Source organism: Ammospiza caudacuta, chromosome 9 (assembly GCF_027887145.1).
Source record: "Ammospiza caudacuta isolate bAmmCau1 chromosome 9, bAmmCau1.pri, whole genome shotgun sequence".
Lineage (NCBI taxonomy): Eukaryota > Metazoa > Chordata > Aves > Passeriformes > Passerellidae > Ammospiza > Ammospiza caudacuta.
In genome coordinates, this window is record NC_080601.1 from 38,478,123 (window position 1) to 38,501,289 (window position 23,167).

The window sequence follows — 23,167 nt, forward strand, 5'->3', positions numbered from 1 at the left end:
CGCGCGTGGAGCCCCCGCTGCCGCCTGGGGAGCGCCTCCACAGCACCAAGACCGCTTCATCTTCTTCCTCTTGCTGCTCATGCTCCCGCTCCGCCGCCCTGCTCGCCCCGCCGGGCCGTGCCGCGGCCGGTACCGGTAGCGGTGCCGGTGCCGGTACCGGTAGCGGCCGTGCCGCGATCACCGCCCCGCTCGCTGCCCGGCCCGCCCTCCCTGAGGGGAGCCGGCGGTGACGTCACGGCCGGGCCGCCCGGCAATGGGCGCCATTTTGAAACCGCGAACCCTCCCGCGGCTCCGGGCGGCTCCGTCCCGCTCCCGGCCCCGCTCCCGGCCCCGCTCCCGCGGCTCCCCCCGCCATGGCAGGTCTGTGTCCGCGCCCCGCGCTCGGCTCCGCGCTCGGCTCCGCGTTCGCGCCGGGATGGGCCGCGGCTCGGCTCCGTGTGGCCGCGGGAGCCGGCCGCAGGCCGGGCCGCGCCGGGCGGCAGCGGCGGGTGATGCGGGAGCGCGGCGGCCCCGAGGGCTCCGGGCCGGGCTCGGCGCGGGGTCCCTTCTCTCCCTCCCTCTCTCACCACCCTTTCTCCCTCCGCAGTAGTGGCGAGAGCTGGAGGCGACGGCGGCGGCAGCAACAACGAGGTGCAGTGGTGCTTCTTGCAGGTGAAGGGGGCGATCGACGAGGACGTGGCGGAAGGTGAGGGGAGCCCCTGCACGCTGAGCCCTCCCGGCGGCTGCGGGGCAGCGCCGCAGCATCCCCGGCCGTGCCGGGGGGTGTGGGCCATGACTAAGCGAGCTCCCACCCGTAGAGCATCGCAGAGCAGTCACGGCGCCTTCCTCCGGGTCTTTAGTGTGAATCCCTGAATCCCTGGGTAGTTGAGTTTGGAAAGCATCTCTGGAGATCACCCAGCCCAGCCCCTGCCCAGGCAGGGCCACCTGCAGCAGGGACACAGCAACGTGGCCAGCAGGGTTTGCAATGGCTCTGCAGAGGGAGACCCCGGCCCCTCCCTGGGCAGCTGCTCCAGGGCTCTGCCCTTCCAGGGGAAGAAGTTCTTCCCCATGTTGGGTGGAACTCGCTGTGGTTCAGCTCCTGGCCAGTGCTCCTTGTCCTGGCACCGGCTTCTAGCAGCCCCTGGGCAGATCTGGAGGGGTTGGTGGGGTCCCCTCTCAGCCTTCCCTTCTCCAGCCTGGCCAGGCCCAGCTCCCACAGTCTCTCCTCACCTCAGGGATGCTCCATCCCAAAATGACCTCTGTGGCCTCTGCTGGACCCTCTCCAGGAGCTCCTTGACTTTCCTGTCCTGAGGAGCCCAAACTGGGCACAGTTCTGGGCTTAGGATAACTGTCTACAGTTCTGGGCTTAGGATAAAAGGTAACAACAGTGATACGATACAGGGAGAGGAAAAAAAGAAACACCAGTGGAGTCTGTCAGGCTTGTCAAGTTTCGCTCTGACGCACAGAGAGTGCAGCTCTGTCATTTGTGCTGCATTGAAAAGTGCAGTTTAAAGGGTTCCTGCAGCTGTGGAGAGATTTGATTCCCACTTGTTAACGTTTGGGAGCTATAAATAGGGATATTAAGCAGGGAAAAAGGGCACACCTTCACATTTCTCTGAAACTTTCCAGGCGCTTCATGTTTTGGACAGAGTAGAAAACAAGAAATGTTTTAACTGGGAAAAGTGTTTTCTGTGGAGTGCAGAACCTGGGTGGAGTTTTGCTTGACTCTGATGAGAAAGTTCTTTTTTGGCCCCTAAATTTTCTGTGTTCCAACTGCCCAGGCTGGCAGCGCTCTTTTCTAAAGTGTGAATTAACTTGCGGGGCCGTGTGTGCTCAGCTTGGGTTTTGGATTTTATTTTTGTTACTGGATGCAGTAAATATTTTTCCTTGCTGCCTGCTACGGGGAAATTGTGCTGACAGTGTTTTCATTTTCATGCCACTTGTTTGGAATTCCATTTAAAATAATGGCCATTGGAGGGATGGACTGGAAACTGCTCAAGAAACTGGGCTCACTCAGTTGTTTTCTTCGTTTTTCTTCCCTCTGTGTGTTTGTAGCTTGCTCTGAAGTTCCCAGAAATCTTGTAGAAATGTATTTAAGTAGCTTGTATGTTTTTTAAATGGTTCTTTTCTCTCGGACCTGTCACTGTGTGACTAAAAGTCAGTTCTCCATGAGAAAAGGATATATTCCTGGGGACATCTGGCTCCTGGGGGCATCCTGCTTCCCAGGTAACTCCTGAGCAGCCTGGATTTGCATAGAGCAGGAAAGCTCCAGGAATCATTCAGCACCTGCTTTTGCAAAGCTACCACTAAAGTTTCATTTTCCTGTGGGAATACCAGAACTATTTACAGGCTTTGTGACTTCTTGATTTTTTGTTTTGATTTGTGGCCTTTCTCCTCCAGTTACATTTTGCCTTGAAATTGGAATTAAATATAAAAAATGCACTATTTATTTGCTAATTACAGCCCAAATTTAATTTCCTAGTAAGAGTACAAATACATAGCTAGATTCTGGGCTTCAGTTAGGGACATATTTACTCATTACCATCTTTTACATCCTCTCTTTCCAAACTGCCCATCTAAACCTGCTTGATGGACAGCTGTGGCCTTGAAATAGCCTTCAAATGGCACATAAGTTTTTGTGATGTTGCAAACTTGCTACTGCTGTCAATTTTTGGTCTATTTTGTGAAAAATCAGCTCTCTAGAGGAGGACACCATGAGTTGCTGTCCAGCCTATTCCATGCAAAGTATTTTGCTGGATTTTCTTAGAGGTTTATTCAGGAGTCAGCCAGGCAACTTTACCAGAACATCCTTTCTTTTGCAGTGCAATTCTGACATGCATTTTATACTCCATAGTTGTTTCTCAGGTGTCTGGCTTCATCACAAACCCGGGGACAAGTGGCTGTATCAGCCTGGCAGCTGGATTTTCCTGACTGGGGCATTAATACAGAAAATCACTGTCTCCTCTTTGTCCTGTCCGTGCCTTGCCTTTCCTCGGTGACTAATCCCTGACCTCTGTTCGGGCTCTGTGTCAGGAAAGAGAAGGGCACTGTTCAGTCTGACCGTTTCTGAGAGACCAGGGTAATCCATCACACATTGAATATGGATTTTGTAAAGGCTTGGATATGACTTTTCTAGAACAGAAAAGTTTAGTTGGACTCGGGAAAGAGGACTGGAGGATTAAACAGATTGAGTGAAAGATTTAATGTTAGGGATGGCAACAATCACAATTTGAAAACAAAGCTAATTAAAGATTGTGTGGTAATTTTGCTGTTAGAGTTAACCACGTGACTCCAGAACTTGCACTGATTGCCCATGGAACTTGTAATTCTTGGGCTGCTTTTTTTTTGTAGAAAGACCTTTCTAAATAGATAATACAAATGCTGCCAGAGACTTTATCACTTCCATGATTTTTGTGTTGAATTTGTTTTCCATGTTCAAATTTGTCCATTTTGGGAGGTTCTTTTTTTGGGGCAAGTAAAATGTAAATCTGTTTATTAAATGTACAGATATGCCCAAATTCCTGTCGGCCAGATGTTACTACATCTAATCCATCACCCCTTGTGGATGCAGTGCTGTATCTCCAGTTAATGACCCAAGAAATAAATTTCTTTTTTTTTCTAAATTCTCCAGATAGTGACTGGTATTGATTGACTGTCCTGCCAAACTGAGGCATCCCTTGTTATCATCACTTCAGCCAACTCTCCTGCTTTTGCTGCCTGTTAGGGGCTGGGTCAGACACCTCAGCAGTTTGCCAGGAAGCAGAACACAAGGAGCAAGGACAACCACCATCTGATAAAAATATATTAGTCTGTAATCCTGAGTGCAGCTACAAGTGATTTAGAAATGTTCTTTAGAAATTGTTGTTACAAATCAGTGGTTTAAAACGTTCTCATGTGAGGTTCAGGAATTCACTTTGGCTATTCTGTTCTTAAAGGAAATTCAGGCACGGTTTTGTGCTTTAAAAAAAACCCCTTGCAGTAGAGGTGCAGCTCTGTGATGTCTGGTTCAGTTGCATGGAGGGAGGTGCAGAATTGGTTGCAAGCTTTAATGTTGTCTTTTTTCTGTAAGAGCTGGAAGGCAGGGAGCTAGTGACTCCAGAGCCACGTGCTGTGTGCTGTCACCCTGTCACTGGTCATGCCTGGAGGTGACACTTGCTGCAGAGGGGCAGAAGGTGGGCTGTAAGCTGGCTTTGGGCTGGGATTTTCTTCAAAAGCCAGTGCTTTGGCACGAGCAGGACCTCAGGTGCCTCTTTGCCCTCCCTGAGGCCTTCGTTATATTTTGATGAAATGCGAAGTTTGGTAAGATGTGGCTTGTGAATGGTGAAGAGTTGGAATAAGCAGTGAGTATCAATTGCAGAGTTGTAAGTGGGAATGCACAACAAAGCAATTTGGGTAGTGGGGATACAGGAATTAGTGCAAGCCACTGGATTGGTGCCTGCAGACGGGCAGGCTGCATGCAGAGGGGAAAACCTAATGAAAAATTACAAATCCCACTATTTTTTTAAAGGATGGAAGGTGTGAAAGCTTCAACTGAAATTTTCTTATCATGTTAAGACTTTTATGAACTCCTGATAGAAGTACACCCAAAACCATCACTATGAGCTACTTAGAAAAAACTAACAATAGCATGAATTAATTAAATACACTTCTAGCAGGAGAGGGCTTACTGGAATTAGTCTTCCAAAGGTTAAAAAATAATACCGAGGCAGTAGATTTGCACAAAGAGTACTGGATTATGTCACGAATCTGAGAAACAGCCTCCAGAATTTCTCATGGCTTGTGGGGAAGGCAGGGCAAGCTCTGCAGGCAGGAAAGGGGCACATCTGTGGAACTGAGCTCTGGCTTTGCTGCTCCTTTTCGTGCCATGCTGGTCTGGCTGTCCCTGCACTGACACAGCTCCGTGCACCCCAAACTCAGCAGGCAGCTTTCTTGGGGTGCCATGCAGAGACTGGACTCCCATTGTCAGGTCGTGGTCTGGTTCCATTGATAGGAAACTCACATTGAGCTGCAGGAGGGGATGGCACTCACATCTGCCACGAGCTCTGGGGTGCTGTGCCATCCCTGGGGGCGCTGGCAGCCCCTGAGCAGGGTGCTGTCTGTCTGTCTGTCCACGCTGTGCTCAGCATATCCCTGAGGGTGCTGGCAGCCCCTGAGCAGGGTGCTGCTGTCTGTCTGTCTGTCTGTCCACGCTGTGCTGAGCACATCCCTGAGGGTGCTGGCAGCCCCTGAGCAGGGTGCTGCTGCTGGCTGCCTGTCTGTCTGTCCATCCACGCTCTGCTCCCAGCGGAGCAGCCTGCATGCTCCTCCAGGAGCCAGGTGGCTCAGCTCCAGGCATCCAGGACACCCAGGAGCTGGCAGGCTTTCCCACACAGCTCCAAACAAGATGTTTGAAGTCTGCCATGGCCTGTCAGCAGCAGCACTGACCTCACAGAGCTTCTGCTTCCCAGCTGCCCGGTGCCCTGCTCTTGCTTTACCTTCAATCTGTTCAAGGATTTCAGTTAGTCCCAAAAGCAGAGTTATTTTGGTTTAAGTTAAGCACTACCAGGTGCCTCAAGGCAATTCAAGCCAATTTCACAAGTGAGGTGAGTATTAGGGTATAAAAAAATAGTTAGTCCTTACAAATACTTCAGGTTGGCAGAGTGTTTAGCGGTGTATGCTGAGGGAAGTTTGGTCTGAGCAAAACTATACCCCTTTGGCTTATTCTCCTGATTTCTGGTACACCTCACTCCTGTGGTAACTCTTCAAAGAAATCCTGCAAGTGGAAGTGTACAAATTGAGTATATAAGGAGGCATATTCTGATAACTTGGGTGTGTGTGTATATTGTCAGGTGGTTATTGGCAGCTGTAGAGCTTGGCTCGTGTTTCAGTACAATTGTGATTTCCATCAGCTGTTAGGAAACAGCACTTGAGGAGCACTGACAGCAGGAGCAGCCGGTCCCTCCCCACACAGGGTGGCCCCTCTGTTCCACTGGCTGTCCTGGCTGCAGGGCACAGCCCTCCTTCACCTGGCAGCGAGTCAGTGACACGGGCAGGGAGGAGGGAGAGGCTCAGGGGCAGAGGTGGCTGCAATGGCAGCACTGCCCGCCTGCCCAGCACCAGGAGGGGGGAGCAGGGTGCTGCCAGCAGCCATCCCAGCTGCAGAGCTGTCTGACCTCACACCCTGCTTCCCTCTGCCCACCCCAGAGCCCTCAGTGCAGCTGCACATCCCCGGGAGTGTTTGGGAAGTGCAGTTACTGCACATCAGTGACAAGCAGTTCTGAGGCCCTGTGTGTCTGCAACTTGTTAAGCTCCAATAGGATTTTGGTTTTTAAACGTTTTTTCTATGATTTGCTCTTTAGCAGGTGCTGGTCTCTAAATTGCTTCATTTTCTTTGATAATCTCTTCCCTCTAAAGGGGCTCTTTTTTTTTTTGACTGATCTTATTTGCTCCTATTATATTTTTTATTTGAAGAGTCTTTCCTGAGTTGCTCTGAAGCGGTGGCTCCTTGCTGTTCTCACTGCCCGTGTTTGTCACCTGTGGTCCCTCAGAATGGTCTGTTGTCCCTGTCTGCTGCAAAGAGAGTTGTGTTCCTTCTGATGTCATGTCACACAGTTCAGCACAGTGTTCCAGGGGGATCCCAGTGCCTGCTCTCTGAGTTGGTGTAGGAGCACGTAACCTGTGCTGATCCCTTCTGCACTCTGCTTGCTTCCCATTTGCTGTGGGAGACCACACAGTGCCTCCCACAGCTTTGTCCAGCCACAGATAACTCCAGCTTTGTAGGATAGCAGTGTTGGAGGGAAAGGTGTGTCACCTCTGAGCCTGATCGCAGCCACAGAAATATTCCCTCTGTCCCCTGACAGTCCGGGCCAGCCATTTCCTCTCAAAGCAGGAGCCTCTGCAGAGGTTTCCCTGGGCCTTACAGAAGTTCCTGCCTTGGTCCCAGGATGGGCCATGAGAAATGGGGCTGTGCATTCTGACTCCTCTCTGGGGAGCAGGACAGGAGCCAGGTGTGCAGGCAGGCATTGTTCAGGCTTTGTGCTGAAGTGGTATGTTGTCCATTACATATTTGGAAAATTCTAGGTTAGAATGCCCTGGAAGCTGGAGCAGCCTCCTTTTCAGGTGCTGTTAGAGAGCTGTGAGTGTTTGGTTCCTTTTCACTCCATGTCTGAGGAGTGGGTTTGTGACAAAAGGCTCTGAGCAGCTCGGGAGGATGAGAGGCACTGGTGCTGACCATGTCTCATTAGTGTTGGTCCTGAGTGCAAGCTGCAGCTGCAAATTCCTTCTCTCCTGTGTGAGCCATCAGGTAATTTCCATGTTTTCAGGTTTGGGTTTTAACCAGAGCAGCCATGCACAGGCAGCTTAGAGAGGAAAAGTTCACAGGAGCTAATTTTAGGCACCTGATGTAGATGTTGTGGATCTCTTTGCATTCTCCATTACCTCAGCTGAGAGCCCGGGCATTGATAGCGGTGTCAGAAATACCCGGGGTGAATCCTGGGGGGAATAAGTTAGTTTGCAGGTATAAGCTTGCTGTCATCTCCAAATCCTAACAAAAGCTGGTCTCTGCCACCCCAGCTCCCTTCTCCCAGCAGAGCTGGCTCTGGAGGCTGTCAGCTCCCCAGAATTCTGGCAGGAGTTGTTTATAGGGAGTTGTTTATAGGGAGTGCTCTGAGCCTTTCACTCAGCAGAGATGGTGAAAGGCTCAGAGCACTCAAACTGAGCTTTGTCACATCTGTCAGGGCTTGCAGGGCTGTCCTGAGGCAGGCAGTGGGCTCCACCACATTACTGCAGAGCTGGGTTTGTGGCCTCTGATGTGTTGGGATGGTGTTTCCTACCCATGGAAGTGATCAGTGCTCTTAAGTTTGGGGGTACAGAATCACGGTGTAGTTGCCAGCAATCCTTTTAATACACACTGTGAAAACAGCTCAGAGGTTCTCCTCTGGATGCGGTGTAACCAAGTTGGGACTCATTTCCAGAAGTGAGGCTAAATGTGAATTTTTCTTGTCTGGAAAGAAACATGGCCAGCCTTGTATGTTACTGTGAAGTCCCAGGGATTGCTGCCCTCCGTCCCTGGGTACAGGAGGAGGATTTACATGGGTGCAGAGCAAGTCCCAGCCCCACAGGGACAGAACTGGAGGGACAGCTGGACAAACCTCTGTTTCTAGAAAAGCAGGACCTGGGAGGAGCCTTGGTGTGCTGTCCGTGAACAAATATCACACTGCTTTGGCTTTGCTCACCCTTCCCCACATTCCATTGGGAGTTACTCTGCTGGCATGGAGAAGAGGCTGAAGGTAAGGCAGGGGGATAAGACTGGTCCTTGTATACCTGAGAAGAAGTTATGACATCTAATAAAAAATCCTAGAAATCCCAGAGTTAATGCAATGATGAATAGCCTGCAGAGGTTTGCTTTGTTCTTTCCTAAAAGTTTTAAGGTGACTTGGAAGTGAGGAGCAAATGTAGGTGGGTGAAGTGTTGAGCAGAACAGGAATGGTTTGGAATTCATTCTGTGCTTTACTTGGAGTCTTGGAATATTTTTTTTTTATTTCACCTGCTTTGAGATGTTAGAGTGCTGAGGATAGTGGGTGGAATGATTTGGGAGATTGATCTGCTTCAATTAAACGTGCCAATAGGGAAAACTTTATAATTCATACATTTATGGATAAAACAAGTACAGGACTATTAAAGCAGGTATTTGCTCATTTTCCTAATTTTGTAACTTATAAAATATTTGAAGGAAGCTTCTCTATTTTTGTTCTGCTGTGCCTCCCCAGTTCCCTGTTCCCTAGAGCATGTTGGTGACAGACTATTTCAGTGCATCTTCTTTCCCCTCCTCTCCCTGCATTTCTTGTTTCAAGCCATGGAATTTGGGTAGTGTCTGTGTTTTGGTGCGTTTCCGGCCAGGATTCTGTTTGTCTGGGTAGCACTGCTGGGGAATAATGGCTGTGGCAGCAGCTGGTTTGGGCATTTTTGGGAAACAAAAATGGTACACAGATCATTTTGAGCAAATAATTGTGTGAATACTCCAGTAGAAAATGGGAGAAGCTAATAATAACTTCTTCTTTTTCTAAAATAAAATGGAAAAGTAGCTTTTGTGACTTTGAAAGAATTGTATGTGCTAAGGAGGCATTTATTCCTGCTGTTCATCCTGAATCTCCAAGGGTAAAAGGGATCCTTGCTAGAAAGGCTTGCAGGTGAGGGTAGTAGTGGAATATTAGTTTTTCTATTAATAAACTGCCATAACTCAAGGGCTTCTTCCTATCTGAGTACTGAAAATGTCATAAAATTCTCAGTGAAGTCACTTCACTGATTGTTTACCTTCTCAGTTTGTTTCTTTTTCCTTGGTTTCCTGCTTCTCCAGGGTGTCTTCTAAAATCCCTGTGTATAATTAATAATAACTGATAATTGACTAGTAATTCCTTTTAAAGAAAGGTGACTATAAAACTGGATGTGTCCAAAAGCTGATTAGTAATGTGATATTGAAGGCTGGCATAAATCTGGCATATAATCTGTAGAAAGATTATATTTACTCATTTATTTAATTGTTCTAAATATTTTTAATCCAGAAGGTAAATCATTATCTCTCCATACTAGGAAAAAACTTTTAAGGGCATCATTGATAAAAGATGAAAAATGAATTTATGTTGAGAAAACTTGTTAGTGTTTCTAATCTCCTTCCTCGTGAGAGTGGGGCATTATTGAAAGGAATTTCAAAGATAGCACATCAAGATCAATACAGGAAAGGAGTTTCCAGGGAGTCTCCAATTGCACACTCTGGAACTAATTGATATGATACACTTCAGACCTCAGAATTTTGCTATCTGCATCATAAATGCAATATTTGATGTGAGCAGGAGCAGTGTTTGCTGAGTGCTTTGTCGGGTTTGTTACCATCTGCCCCAGCCCCAGGACAGACATTTCCAGCTCCTTATCTCACCTCCCCTTGGCTGGGGTTGTTCAGTGGCAATGATTTCTTTATTGCCACCTCCCAGAGGGGCTGGGGCTGCTCTGGGGGATAACACTGGCCTCTCTCCAGCCCCAGGGGGTTTTTCCTTTGCCCTCCTGCTTCCACGTGTCCTGGCTGATGCTTCTGCCGGGAGCCGGTTCAGGAAGCTCAGCTGAACAATTTTGTTTCTATTTTACACCTTTGGCCAAGCAAAGCTGCCTGTTCCAGGCTCCTGAAGTTACCAACTCCCTGAGTGCTTGGCTTGGGAAGGCAGGTGTGCCTCAGCCTCACGTGGATCAGGGCACGCTGCAGGTGGGAGCAGCATGCACACACCTGGCAGGATGCACACACTGGGGTGGGATCCCTGAGGGGGCTCGGGGCTGGGATGTCCCCATGGATGAAGCTCAGGGCAGGGATGTCCCCATGGATAAAGCTCAGGGCAGGGATGTCCCCATGGACACTGCCCAGGGCAGCACACACACCTGGGGGAGCTCAGGGCAGGGATGTCCCCATGGATAAAGCTCAGGGGGAGCACACACACCTGGGGGAGCTCAGGGCAGGGATGTCCCCATGGATAAAGCTCAGGGGGAGCACACACACCTGGGGGAGCTCAGGGCAGGGATATCCCCATGGACACTGCCCAGGGCAGCACACACACCTGGGGGAGCTCAGGGCAGGGATGTCCCCATGGATAAAGCTCAGGGGGGGCACACACACCTGGGGGAGCTCAGGGCAGGGATGTCCCCATGGATAAAGCTCAGGGCAGGGATATCCCCATGGACACTGCCCAGGGGCAGCACACACACCTTGGGTTCCTAAGCTAGTGTACTTCAGGTGACTAAAGGCCTGCACTGAGGAATGAGTAAGTGTTTTACCTTGTCAGTAAAAGTGTGTCAGGCTTTGAAACATGGCTGCATTTGGGGATGTAAATGAAGAATTTTGTCCTTGCATTAATACAAGTTGTAATGCTTTTTTTTTGTGCTCAAGTCTTGGAACTCCTTGATTTGCTTTCCACATTACAGTGCTGGTTTATTTCTGTTCTCTTTACAGCTGATATAATTTCAACAGTTGAATTTAATTACACTGGTGATCTTCTTGCAACAGGAGACAAAGGTGGCAGAGTGGTTATATTTCAAAGGGAACAAGAGGTCAGTGACTCAAAAAACAAAAGTGTTGTTACTACACTGTTCTTGTGTTGCACAGTCTCACTTCATCTGTTCATGCCCCGATATTTAAATGGAGAGTTTTCTCAGAAAACCCCAAGTTAGACACTTTTGTAAGTATCTGCCCTGTGCTGTACTTGGTAAGTTGGTTTCGTGAGGGTTCCTCTCCCTCCTTCCAAAAAAAAAGTCCCCAAAATCCAAGTGAGCTCTTGATATTTACCTGGTGTCCTCAGTGTCGCTTTGCAGAATTTGGACTTTCTCCTGAATTTTTCCACTGGGTCAAGCTGACCTAAGATAAATCACAATGCTTTGGGAGAGAATGTAAAAGAAGTTCAGGAAATAAGCTGCAAGAACTACAGGATAAGGTAGTTAAAATTTGTTTGAGGATTTAAAAGCAGTGGAAACAGCCACTTCTCCAGAAACACTTGAGCATTTCCCATCAGAGAGGGGGAGCACTGTCCCTCCTGCACTTCCACAGCTCCTCTTCATGAGTTCAGCTGTGTGACAGTGCTGTAATGTTCCTGTGTGTTCATCCTGAGCTGGGATATCCCGAGCAGCAGTGGGGACGGAAATGTACTCCAAGTACTGAAAAGTAATTGTCATCTCTGGGAGGAATCTGGGATTGTGTTCTTTAAAAAGTCAGTATTCCACATGGCAGTTCTCACCAAAGTGTCTGCATATTCTGTCCTTTGAGGAGTTGAAGGGAATTTGAGGGTTTGAGCATCCTCCTGGGTCAGAAATACCAGAATTAATAAAGGAATTTTAATTCAGCTTGTCCGTACACGAATATTAGAGATCTTCGGGTGCTGTGGGATTTCTCCAGCAGAACCCCTCTTCTCCCTGTGGGGCTCAGATGATGTTCTGTTAATGACCACCTGGCCAGTGTTGTGCTCGGTGTGCTGCTGGTCCCAGGCTGTCCCACAGGTGCCTCTCTGGTTGTTCTGGGAGGCTCTGGAGCAGTGAGGTGCCAGCAGCACTGAAATGTTACCTGGCTGCAGCCACACGGCCCCAGGCTCATTCATCATTTACTGGGGTGGCCAGAGGCTTAACTAGGGCCAGAGATAAGGTCAGAGGTGCCTCAGGCACACCCTGCACTTCTCAGGATCTTGGCATTGCCTGATCTGGAGGGGGGCTATTATGGGTTGGCTCTCAGTTGTTCCGTAAGGCAAAACCTGCCTGTCGTGGCACTTCCTCAGAGAGGGGGAAACAAAGCCCAGGTCAGGCTGTTCACACAGGAATGTTCAGCTGTCTCCCAGGGAACACGGGGAAACACACATGGAAACTGAGGAAGAGTTGGGAATGAGGGACATTTCTTTTGTACTGTGCAAAACTGCAGGAAAGAATCTACAATAAGTGTATAAGGCTGGAACCTTAAAATAATAACCATATATTTTCCCCAGTTTGTATTTAAGATTCGATTCACTAGGTCAGTGACAGCTAAGGGTGGTTGTACAGCTCCCCAGACACTTGGGATTTGGGAAGGCACCCTGGAATGCTCTGATCATGCCCTGGGCTCATAGGACTTGACTTCACTTGCCAGCAGCAATTACTCCAGCCAAACGTGTGAGTAGAGAGGGAAAGCACCGGTGCCAAGGCAGCTCACCCTGAGTGCAGGGAACTTCTGGAGGGGGTCAGGTGAGAGGAACCTGCCCAAAATTCTTACAAGTCAATGATGCATGGGGAGTAAAATCATGTAAAGTCTGTGAGTTCAGTGAGAGTGTGGAAACTCCACAGCCGTGAGACGCTGCAGGGCAAACTGCACCCCTGGGGCTGTTCTGCACCACAAACCACTGACACCAACTTACTCAGAAAGCCTGATAACAGATTGCCTCAAATCTGATAATGCAAATCTGGGGAACCTTGGGACTTTGCTCTCTGTTCCTTGCTCCCACACCCACCACATGAGACTAGCAAAGCCTGAAGGGTGCACAGATATTTATTTATACATAAACTTACATTTCTAAAGAGGAGGGGCTGTGTGCACTGTATCGATGCTAAACTGGGTACAATACCACAGACTGAAGATTCAAAATTCAAGAGCTGTTGTAAAAGCTGACATTCGATTGACGGTTTCTAGTGGTTGTTTTGTGTGGGCCATTTCTGAGGGACCCAGTGGCACCAGCCTCAGGAAATGCTCTTTTTCTTGCAGACTAAAAGCCGTCCTATCTCTCGGGGAGAATACAATGTTTACAGTACCTTCCAGAGTCATGAGCCTGAGTTTGACTACTTGAAAAGTCTAGAAATTGAGGAAAAAATTAATAAAATTAGGTGGTTACCACAACAGAATGCTGCTCACTTCCTGCTGTCTACAAATGGTAAGGGCCCTTTATTTTGCACAAAGAACTTTGTCTTTGGGATATTGTCTCACCTGTCATACACTTGGGGTTTTTTTTCTGACATATTTTGGGGTTGTTTTAATGTCTTCTCTAATTACATGCAAAATATGTCTTGATTGTAATGTTGGCTTTGTGAATATTGGGTCTGTTTAGTTTTGGGGCATCATGGAGCATGTGTAAATGAAATTGTACAACTGGGTACATGGGTTAGTGGGAACAGTTAGACTCGTGTCTTAAAGGTATTTTCCAGCCTAAACTATTCTGTGGAAAAAAACTTGCTCTTATTATCAGAGATATACATTATTTTAACAGTTTAGATCACTTTGTGAGGTCGTGGTGAAATTCTAAAAGCAGGAGTGACTTCTGTCTGCTGGTTTGTGCAATTAAAATAATTTCCTCTGATAGAAGTCTTAATAAAGCATTCTTTAAACGGTATAAACTGAAATGCTCTGCTGGAGTTTGGGAGGAGAGGTTTGGCTCCAGTTAGCCAAGGCTCTCACCATTGGGTGAGACAAGTGTGCACTCAGTGCCTGCACTTGGAGCACTTCTCTGGGAACACCTGGCAGGTGCATTCCTTTGGGAACACTGGGGCAAAGCCTGATCTCTGCCTTTGGCTGGCTCTGAGCAGGTGTCTGGGACAAACCTGGTTTCCTTTAGGACCGTAAGTATGAGGGCTTCATGTGTTTGTTGGGTTTGGTCTCTAGCAGTGGTCTCCTAATGTAATTCAGCAAATCATCCAGGCTTAGTGGAGAATTTGGGTAATTGGAGTGTGAAACTCTCCCCAGGCAGTGGCATTTGGGTGAGTGGGAGGCACAGGACCTTACTGCTCAGGCACAAACTGGGATCTTACTCAAACTGCACCTCACCTTGTGGGTAAAGAACTCGGTCAGGGTCCTTGTGCTGCAGGCAGGGGAAATGCAGACAGGTCACTCATGTCCTCTCTGCTGAGTGCACGTTTACTGATTTGATTTGGTATTCAATCTGTTCTCAAGCATGTGAATTTTCTGGTTTTAGATAAAACTATTAAACTATGGAAAATAAGTGAAAGGGATAAACGAGCTGAAGGTTATAATTTAAAAGATGAAGATGGAAGACTTAGGGAGCCTTGCCGAGTCACAGAACTACGGGTACGTCTCTGCTCTTTGACTTCGTGTATCTCTCTGCATGCTCTTCTCTGTCTTTGTGCTACCAAACTGAAATGTGCAAATCACAAATGCTGTTTGTGTCAGGCTCATTGAAACCTTCAGAAAAAAATGGAGACACTTCATGTTATTCTTATATATAAAAACTATTTTAAAAAGTTCCTCTGGGAAGCTTGAGAAAAACTTTCATCATTATAATACTGTATTTCTAAGAGGATGAGTCAAAAATTGGAATAGGTTATTCTATGGCTGGATGAAGGTCCGTTTGTTAGAGCAAGTTCCAGGCATTTGTGTAACGTAATGTGCACTGGAATAGTCTTGGACATGCTGTAGTGATAGGGTTGGGATCATTTGGAGCAGGAGCCCAAGAAATGAAAGGTGGGGTTGGAGGTTTTCCTGGGGTTTCATGTTGTTCCACCATCAGCAGGGGCAGAACTGAGGCTCTCGATGCTCTCAAAGCCCCCCTCCATGGTAGAGACTTCAGCTGGAGGCATTTCTTGGGGTTTGTCTTGCTTTTGCCAAAGCTGAATGTTGAGAGAAGCTTTGGGTGTACAAAATGCATTGGGAAAGGATTTCCATTGCCTCAGTGTGTGCAAGCCAGGGTTGGATTGAGTGTTCCATGAGAGCAGCTACATCCCTTAGGATCCAGTGGTAGAAGGAGGTCCCAGTGGAGGTTTGGGTTCTGCTGCCTTGCCCTGCTGGAGCAGGCACCAGCTGGGGCTCTGGAGAGGCATTTTGGGCTCCTTAAGGCACTGTCCTGCATGGGGGGAGCAGCAACAGCAGCAGAACCTCTCTGTGAGTCCCCTGCCCTTGCTGCTGCTCTGGCCTGCAGCCCTTGCAGCCTAGGAGAAGGGCTGATGGATGAGCCACATCTGAACAAGAGCTGGCTGGAGGAAAAACCTCACCTGGAGGTACCTTCATGTGTTAAAGTGCTCAGGGTTTGGAGAGCCGGAGTGTACAGAGCTCTGGGGCTCTCTTGGCAGGTTTTGTTACAGAAACACAGTGCCCATGTTCATGGGGACGTGGCCATGGAGGAGAAGCAGCTCTTCACACAGAGACCATGGCATTTCCAAGTCCCATTCCTGATCTTTCCCATTGGTGCACCTGTGCTGTCACAGCCAGGCTGGGAGCACTCTGCTGAGATAGGACAGTGGCCTGATAAAAAGTAATGGATTAATTGTAGTCGTCAGTTGGTGTAAACAGGCTGGGAGATACAAGCCTGGAAGGCAGGTAGGCAGCTCTGGGCTGGATCGGTCCTTGTTCCAGGAGGACAGGTTACCTTAGGCACCCCTGAGCTCAGCTGGCTGTGGGAGCAGGACATCCAGGTGTGCCTGAATTCCTGCTGACTGTTCTTGAGCAAATTGGGAGTTTGCTTGGAGACTGCTCTTGCCAGTTTCCTGAGCAGCCATCCAAGGTCTGGGGACATTTCTAAGGGTTTGTTTACAAACACAGCCCATGTGCTGTTGCGTGAGGCACCAAGGGCTGGCTTTGGCTGGGAGGTTTCCTGTTGGCAGTGTCCAAAGTCAGCATCCATGTGCTCTCTCTGTATTTTTTGTGCTCAGTGAATTTCAGAAGTGTTTAGTCACCAAATCAATACAGAAATCTGTGCAGTGCAATTAATTAATTGCCATCAAACAAGCTATGGGGTTCAGGGCTCGGTGTTGGCGCCAGTTCTGTTTAAGGTCTTTATTGATGATCTGGCTGAGGAGATCGAGGGCGGCCGCTGAGTTGACAGAGGATGGAACGTGAGTGGGATGTGCATCTGCTGGGGGGCAGGAAGCGCTGCAGGGGAAACTGGACAGGCTGGATTTGTGGGCCAGGGCAGAGGGGTAAAATCCCCATCTCTGGAGGGGTTTCCCAGCTGTCTGTGGCACTTGGGACAGGGGATGGTGGTGGCCTCAGCAGGGCTGGGGGAATGGACTCAATCTGGAGGGTCCTTTCTAAGGCACTGACCCTGTGCTGGGTGATGTCTGGGGGTCAGCAGTGACCCCATGGGGATCAGCAGTGACCCTCTGCTGGGTGATGTCTGGGGGTCAGCAGTGACTCTGTGCTGGGTGATGTGAGGGGATCAGCAGTGACCCTGTGGAGGTCAGCAGTGACTCTGTGCCAGGGGGATGTGTGGGGGTCAGCAGTGACCCCATGGGGATCAGCAGTGACCCTGTGCCAGGGTGATGTGAGGGGTCAGCAGTGACCGTGTGCCCAGGTGACCCCGTGGGGGGTCAGCAGTGACCCTGTGCTGGGTGATGTGTGGGGGTCAGCAGTGACCCCATGGGGATCAGCAGTGACCCTGTGCCCAGCCCCTGTGCTCTGTGCCCGCCCAGGTGCCAACGCTGAAGCCCATGGACCTGATGGTGGAGGCCAGCCCACGCAGGACCTTCGCCAACGCCCACACCTACCACATCAACTCCATCTCTGTCAACAGCGACTACGCCACGTACCTGTCTGCCGACGACCTCCGCATCAACCTCTGGCACCTGGAGGTCACCAACAGGAGCTTTAGTATCCTTTGGTGCCCCCTGCACGGCAGGTGCAGCTCAGCTGCCTGTGATTAAGAGAATCACCTCACTGGTACTAATTAGAGTGGGTGTTTGAAGCCAGGGCTTCAAAGAGAATTTCTGAAGTCTGGAGGTGTAATGCAGTGAAAGCAGGTTCTGGGATGCTCAGTCTTTGCTGAGGGCAAGCATGCCTCCAGTGGAAAACTGTCAGCAGAAACATCAGAGAGGGTTTGATTTCTAAGGAGAAATTGAGGAATTGTGGGAGCATCCCTAACTTGTGAAGTTCAATCAGGGTAAATAACAGTTTTTGGATATGAACAGTAGATCCTCTGTTACTGTGAATACTTCCTTCAAAGTTTGTGGTTTCTTAACCAAGTGACTTCTCTTGAAACCAAATCTCAATATTTTTTCATGTCAAATGATACCATTAACTGCAGAAGTAATTTTCAGATCTTTCTGCAAACCTCTGCAACTAAAACTAACAGAGTGCTTTACATTGACAAATCTGCAGTAAAATAAAAGTTGCAGGAGTACTGATGCCTAAACAGGTCAATTTCCAAAGTTTTAAATCAGGTTTTCCAAAGCTTTAGGTAAAGCGATGAGGTTTATTTGGTGTGCAATAGGAAGCATTAAGAAGGTGGCTTAGGGAGGTTTGCTGGACTTTGATTCATGTGAGATACTCTTTCACTCCAGGAGTCTGAAACTGCCCAGCATCTGTGGATTTGAGATGGAGAAAGCACTTTTTAAAAAGTGGAGAGGCACTTTTTAAAAAGAGTATGTAATGACAGGCCAAAGGGGAATGGCTTCCCAGAGCCAGAGGGCAGGGTTAGATGGGATATTGGGAATTGGGAATTGTTCCCTGGCAGGGCTGGATGGGATATTGGGAATTGTTCCCTGGCAGGGTGGGCAGCCCTGGCACAGGTGCCCAGAGCAGCTGTGGCTGCCCCTGGATCCCTGGCAGTGCCCAAGGCCAGGCTGGACACTGGGGCTGGAGCAGCCTGGTCCCTTCCACCCCAGACCATTCTGGGATTCTGTGACCTGTCAAATCCAGAGTTCTGCAGGCTGTTCCCCACTCTTGTACCTTACGCAGGGTGGAAAGGAAGCTCTTGCCCCAGTTTCCTAGGTGGCATTGTTAAGCTCTGTCACTGATGAGCTGCCGCTGGGAAGCGTTGCAGGCCTTGACCAGCTGTGGCAGACATCGTGGACATCAAGCCAGCCAACATGGAGGAGCTGACGGAGGTGATCACGGCGGCCGAGTTCCACCCGCACCACTGCAACGTGTTCGTGTACAGCAGCAGCAAGGGCACCATCCGCCTGTGCGACATGCGCTCGTCAGCGCTGTGCGACCAGCACTCCAAGTGTGAGTGCCCCCTTTCCCGGCCTTTCCTCCCTTTCCTGCCCTTCCTCCCTTTCCTCCCTTTCCTGCCCTCCAGCCCCGGGGGACCCCATCTCCCTGGGGAGCTCCAGAGCAGCAGTGCTGGGCATGTCTCAGTTGTCCTGTTCTAGCCACCCCTGGGCACAGGTGTAGCATGAGGCACCACCTACCTGGCTGCTCTTTGCCTGTTTGTGCCTCGTAAACTGATGGGAATGAGTGCTTTGGGCACAGTGAGGCTTGTCTGCTGGCCACACTCAGGCTGGCTGCCTCTCAAGGCATCTGTTCTCCCCGTGCCAGTTCAGGGCAGCTCTTGCACCTCTGTGCATTGCAGACTGGGCTGCCAGAATCCCTGTCCCCTGTGACCAGTGCAGCTGCTAGGATAGGATAGGATGAATCCCTAGGAATACATGATGCCCTAGGAATATGCCCTGGAAGTTTCCAGGGATGCAGGGTGGCTGCTCCCCTGGCTGCTGAGCCACCAAAGCACGAGCAGGTGAGGAAAGAAAGCTTTGCTATGGAAGCCATGAGGATCCTGCCCAGGCCTTGCACGCAGGCACGTATTCCTGTTCCCTGCTGGCAGAGCTGAGCTCTAGCATTGCCCAGGCCAGCTTCCTGCAGTGCAGAGAGGGCTTTCTTGGGCTAGAAGGAAATACTTGTGCAATGGGAAGTGACTAATGCAAGGCCACCCCACTGATCTGGTTCAGTGTTGCATTAAATCACTTAAATGCACTTTATTTTTAACTGCTTGTGACTGAATCACATCCTGCTACAAGGGGTCTTTCAAAAATGAGTGAGATCTGGGTAGCCTGGATCAGGAATCTCTGATTTCAGAGGTTGACTTGTGGATTTAAACAACACATGTTGATCTGCTCTCTAAAGTCACACAAACCGTGTTGCAAATGTAGCTGCTCACATTTCAGGGTTTGTTTAGTACAGCTGCGGTTCAGAGCTAAAGGAAGGACAGGGTCCAGTGGTCTCCTGGTGTTGGGGTCCCTGCTGTTCCCACCTGCTGCTGTTGTGGCTGATGTGTAGATCAGGTGTGATGGTTACAGTACCCACTGCAGTTTGCTGCTCTGGTTGATCCCCAAGACTGTGAGTTGTGGTTTGCTGGTGCTGTGCTCTGGTTGAATGTTGGAGATGGACATCTGGCATTCTGGTGACCTAGAGCACAACAGTGCTAAAAAAGAGATTATTTCTGAGAAGTGTCTGACAGCGACTTCCTTCAAAAAGAAACTAGTGACTGATTTAAAATTCTCCAGTACTGAAAACACGGAGGCCATGTAAGAGCCGGCGTTGGTTTCATGTGGAACTGTGTGTTCTCTCTGCAGTTTTTGAGGAACCTGAAGATCCTAGCAGCAGATCATTTTTTTCAGAAATAATATCCTCGATATCTGATGTGAAATTCAGCCACAGCGGGCGATACATGATGACAAGAGACTACCTGTCTGTCAAGGTGTGGGACCTCAACATGGAGAACAGGCCCGTGGAGACCTACCAGGTAGAGCAGGACGCGTGCCGAGCTGTCCCCTCTGTCCCCGTGGCCGTGCGCGTGTCCAACGCGTGTCCCTTCCCCAGGTGCACGAGTACCTGCGCAGCAAGCTGTGCTCCCTCTACGAGAACGACTGCATCTTCGACAAGTTCGAGTGCTGCTGGAACGGCTCCGACAGGTGAGCCTGAGGGCTGAGGGTGTGGGAGGGGCTCAGCCTGGCCAGGCCGGGCTGCCCACGGCTCCGAGTCACCAGTGTGGGGCACAAATCCCTGCGTGGGCAGGGCACGCCAACAGCATTGCCAGGGCTGCTCCTGCCCTGTGCCCAGGTGAGCCCCACCTGCAGAGCCCAGCACAGGAGGGACCTGCAGCTGCTGGAGAGAATCCAGAGGAGGCACCAGATGATCAGAGGATGGAGCAGCTCTGCTGGGAGGAAAGGCTGGGAGAGCCTCTTCAGGCTCTTCCTGAAAGGCTGTTCACCTGCAGAGGGAAGCTCCAGGGTGGCCTCACAGTACCTGAAGGAGCCAAGAAACTGGAGAGTGTTTACAAGGTCCTGGAGTGCTGGGACACAGGGAATGGCTCCCAGTGCCAGAGGGCAGGGCTGGATGGGAGATTGGGAATTGGGAATTGTTCCCTGGCAGGGCTGGGTGGGATATTGGGAATTGGGAATTGTTCCCTGGCAGGGTGGGCAGCCCTGGCACAGGTGCCCAGAGCAGCTGGGGCTGCCCCTGGATCCCTGGCAGTGCCCAGGGCCAGGCTGGACACTGGAGCACCTGGGACAGTGGGAGGTGTCCCTGCCATGGCAGGGGTGGCACTGGGGGGGATTTGGGGTCCCTTTTAGGCAAACCAGTCTGACTTCTGTTGTCAAGGGACAAAGGGATAGAGGAGCACCAGGAAAGCCTGCTTTGCTCACTTGCAGCTGAACCAAGTGTCACTGCAGCTGAGTGCCAGTGGCAGGAGGGCACAGCAGGGCAGCACCTGCTGAAAGTGAAGTGTTGCACTGGAAGCAGTGCTCAAGCCCCAAGGAATGGAGCAGGTGTCCAGTGGAGAGGAGAGCACTGGAATGCCGTGGCCTGGTGATGAGCATGGTCTGACAGTCACGTGTGAGACTGAGGAGGGGGTGGATTTTATCTCTTACAAGGTGTGCCTTCCTTTTCCTTGAACCAGTACAATCATGACTGGATCTTACAACAACTTCTTCCGGACGTTTGAGCGGAGCACGCAGCGGGACACCACCCTGGAGGCGTCCCGGGAGAGCAGCAAGCCTCGTGCCATCCTAAAGCCGCGCAAAGTGTGCACCACGGGCAAGAGGAAGAAGGACGAAATTACCGTTGACAGTCTGGACTTCAACAAGAAGATTCTGCACACGGCATGGCACCCTGCGGAGAACATCATCGCTGTAGCTGCCACCAATAACTTGTATTTATTCCAGGAAAAGGTTAACTAAGGATGGCTGCCCGCGGACAGAGTCTCGTCTCACATAGTTCAGCTCAGTTGTTTATCTGTAACAGAAGGCCTTGTTGTCCTATCAGTGAGGAACATTGATGCACTTACTTCCCTTGAGCTATCGGAGAGCATCTGGCCTGGCTTTGAGTTCCTGGCGTGGTTCTGCCTTCGGTGGGGTGGGAGCATCCACGCGCCTTTCGGGGAGGACCCTCCGAGGCAGAACTGGTGGACGGTGCTCAATGAGGCCAACACTCAAAACAAATGTATTTATTGATGTCTGAGCCTTCCTTTCCAGTTTATAGACCAAAAAATTTAACACCTGAGAAGAAAAAGTTGTCATAAAAGTGTAATTTCTCTCTCTCGCTCTCTGCTGTAATATTTGGGCCTTTCAGAACATTTCTCGTGCTTGATGCCTGTCCATTCCTCCTCGGGCCCGGCCAGGGCCTGACCTCAGAGCACAGTGGCAGGGCTTGAGCTGGGGTCTAGGCAGGTGTCCATGGCTATTTACTCACCAACTGTACCTATAACCACACCTTCTGGTGGAAACCACTTAATAAATAACAGCCTATCAAACGTGTTCTTAGAGCTGGAGGGATGTATTCAGTCTTCTTTTTGTATTGCATGTCCTGAGCTGGTGCAGAACAGTTCTGGTGGCACCTCTGACAGGGTTTGCCCCTAAACACCGAGTTTTTGGCAGACTAATACAAACTTTTTTGTGTAGTATTTCAGATTCTGAATTTAGAGTTTCCATGGCATTGTCATAGAGTTGGAGTTGCACTGGATTTGTTGTCAAAGGCTCTGTGTGTGCCAATTAGGAGATGGAAAGGGTCCTAGAAACATCCACAGCCTTAACCAAGTGTCGGCCTTGCACGGAGGGAACCAAAACATCGACACCTTCTCTGCTCTGAGGATAAACGTGCAGCTTCCCGGTGCATCTCACCCTCAGCCAGAGACAGACCTGACGTGCGTTAATGGTTTTTAACCTTTTTAGTATTTGTCACAAAGGGAACAGTTTATTTTAAGTATTTGGCGTAGAATCTTGCATTTCCCACTGCGGTTCCAGAGCCACTCCGGGCTGTGCTGCAGCAGGGCTGGGCTGGGCTGCCCAGGGTGAGCCCCGGCTGGCGGGACAGCAGCTGCTGGAGCTCTTTTGCTCACTTGTTTTAAGCCTTAGGTACTGTTTCTTTCTTTGTTCTTTTTTTCTTCCAAAGAGGCCTAAATCACATGCCCTTCCCCCGGATGAGCCCGGGGCCGCGTCCAGCAGCCCCCAGCAGCCAGAGGCTGCGCTCTGCCAGGTGCCTGCAGCCTGGGAACTCCTTCCCAGAGCCCCAAGCTTTCCCCAGCCAGCCCCAAGTGTGGTTACACTCCGTTTTCCCTGGAACGAGGGCTTGTTCCAGTCCCAAGAGCAAACCGTGGCCGTCCCGCCCCTCCCGGTACCGCCCCCGAGCCGCTGGGTCCCAGCAAGGTGGGAAGGACAAAGCCTGAGGTTCTCCCGGGAAAGGCTCGGGCCTGTGGTTGGTTGTGACACTTTGGAACTCTGGAGATGTGGAACTGGGGGGTCGCTGAAGCGTTGATCCAACCGCGTTCCCAACGCCTGCTCGAGCCGATCCGTGGGGTTGTACATAATTGTTCAGTTCTTTTGACCAAAAAGTTTAATAAATTTTAAATGTTTACCTGGCCGCGCTCCCTGTGTTTTGCAACGTTTCCTTCTGTGTGGGAGGGAGTTGGCTGGATGGGCCAGCCCAGGGGGTGTTTCCAGCTGGGATGGTTGGAGTGGCCTGGGCTGCTGGTTGTGGATCTGCTTTCTCAGCACACACAAGTGGAAT

At 50.1% G+C, this 23,167-nt stretch overlaps 1 protein-coding gene across 2 annotated transcripts; it reads left to right on the forward strand.

The window, feature by feature from the left end:
* The first annotated feature begins 245 nt into the window (after nucleotides 1-245).
* Nucleotides 246-23,018, forward strand: PPP2R2D (protein phosphatase 2 regulatory subunit Bdelta). Of its 2 annotated transcripts, none has more exons than XM_058810120.1 (10): nucleotides 246-360; nucleotides 587-685; nucleotides 10,949-11,046; nucleotides 13,211-13,376; nucleotides 14,412-14,524; nucleotides 16,861-17,038; nucleotides 18,230-18,394; nucleotides 19,738-19,907; nucleotides 19,985-20,076; nucleotides 21,063-23,018. In XM_058810120.1, the coding sequence occupies exons 1-10, from the start codon at nucleotides 354-356 to the stop codon at nucleotides 21,340-21,342; spliced, it is 1,368 nt and encodes a 455-aa protein (XP_058666103.1). In that variant the 5' UTR covers nucleotides 246-353; the 3' UTR covers nucleotides 21,343-23,018. The 2 variants fall into 2 exon arrangements, with proteins under 2 accessions (XP_058666103.1, XP_058666104.1); XM_058810121.1 differs by having other exon boundaries at nucleotides 271-360; nucleotides 590-685.
* The last annotated feature ends 149 nt before the right edge of the window (nucleotides 23,019-23,167 follow it).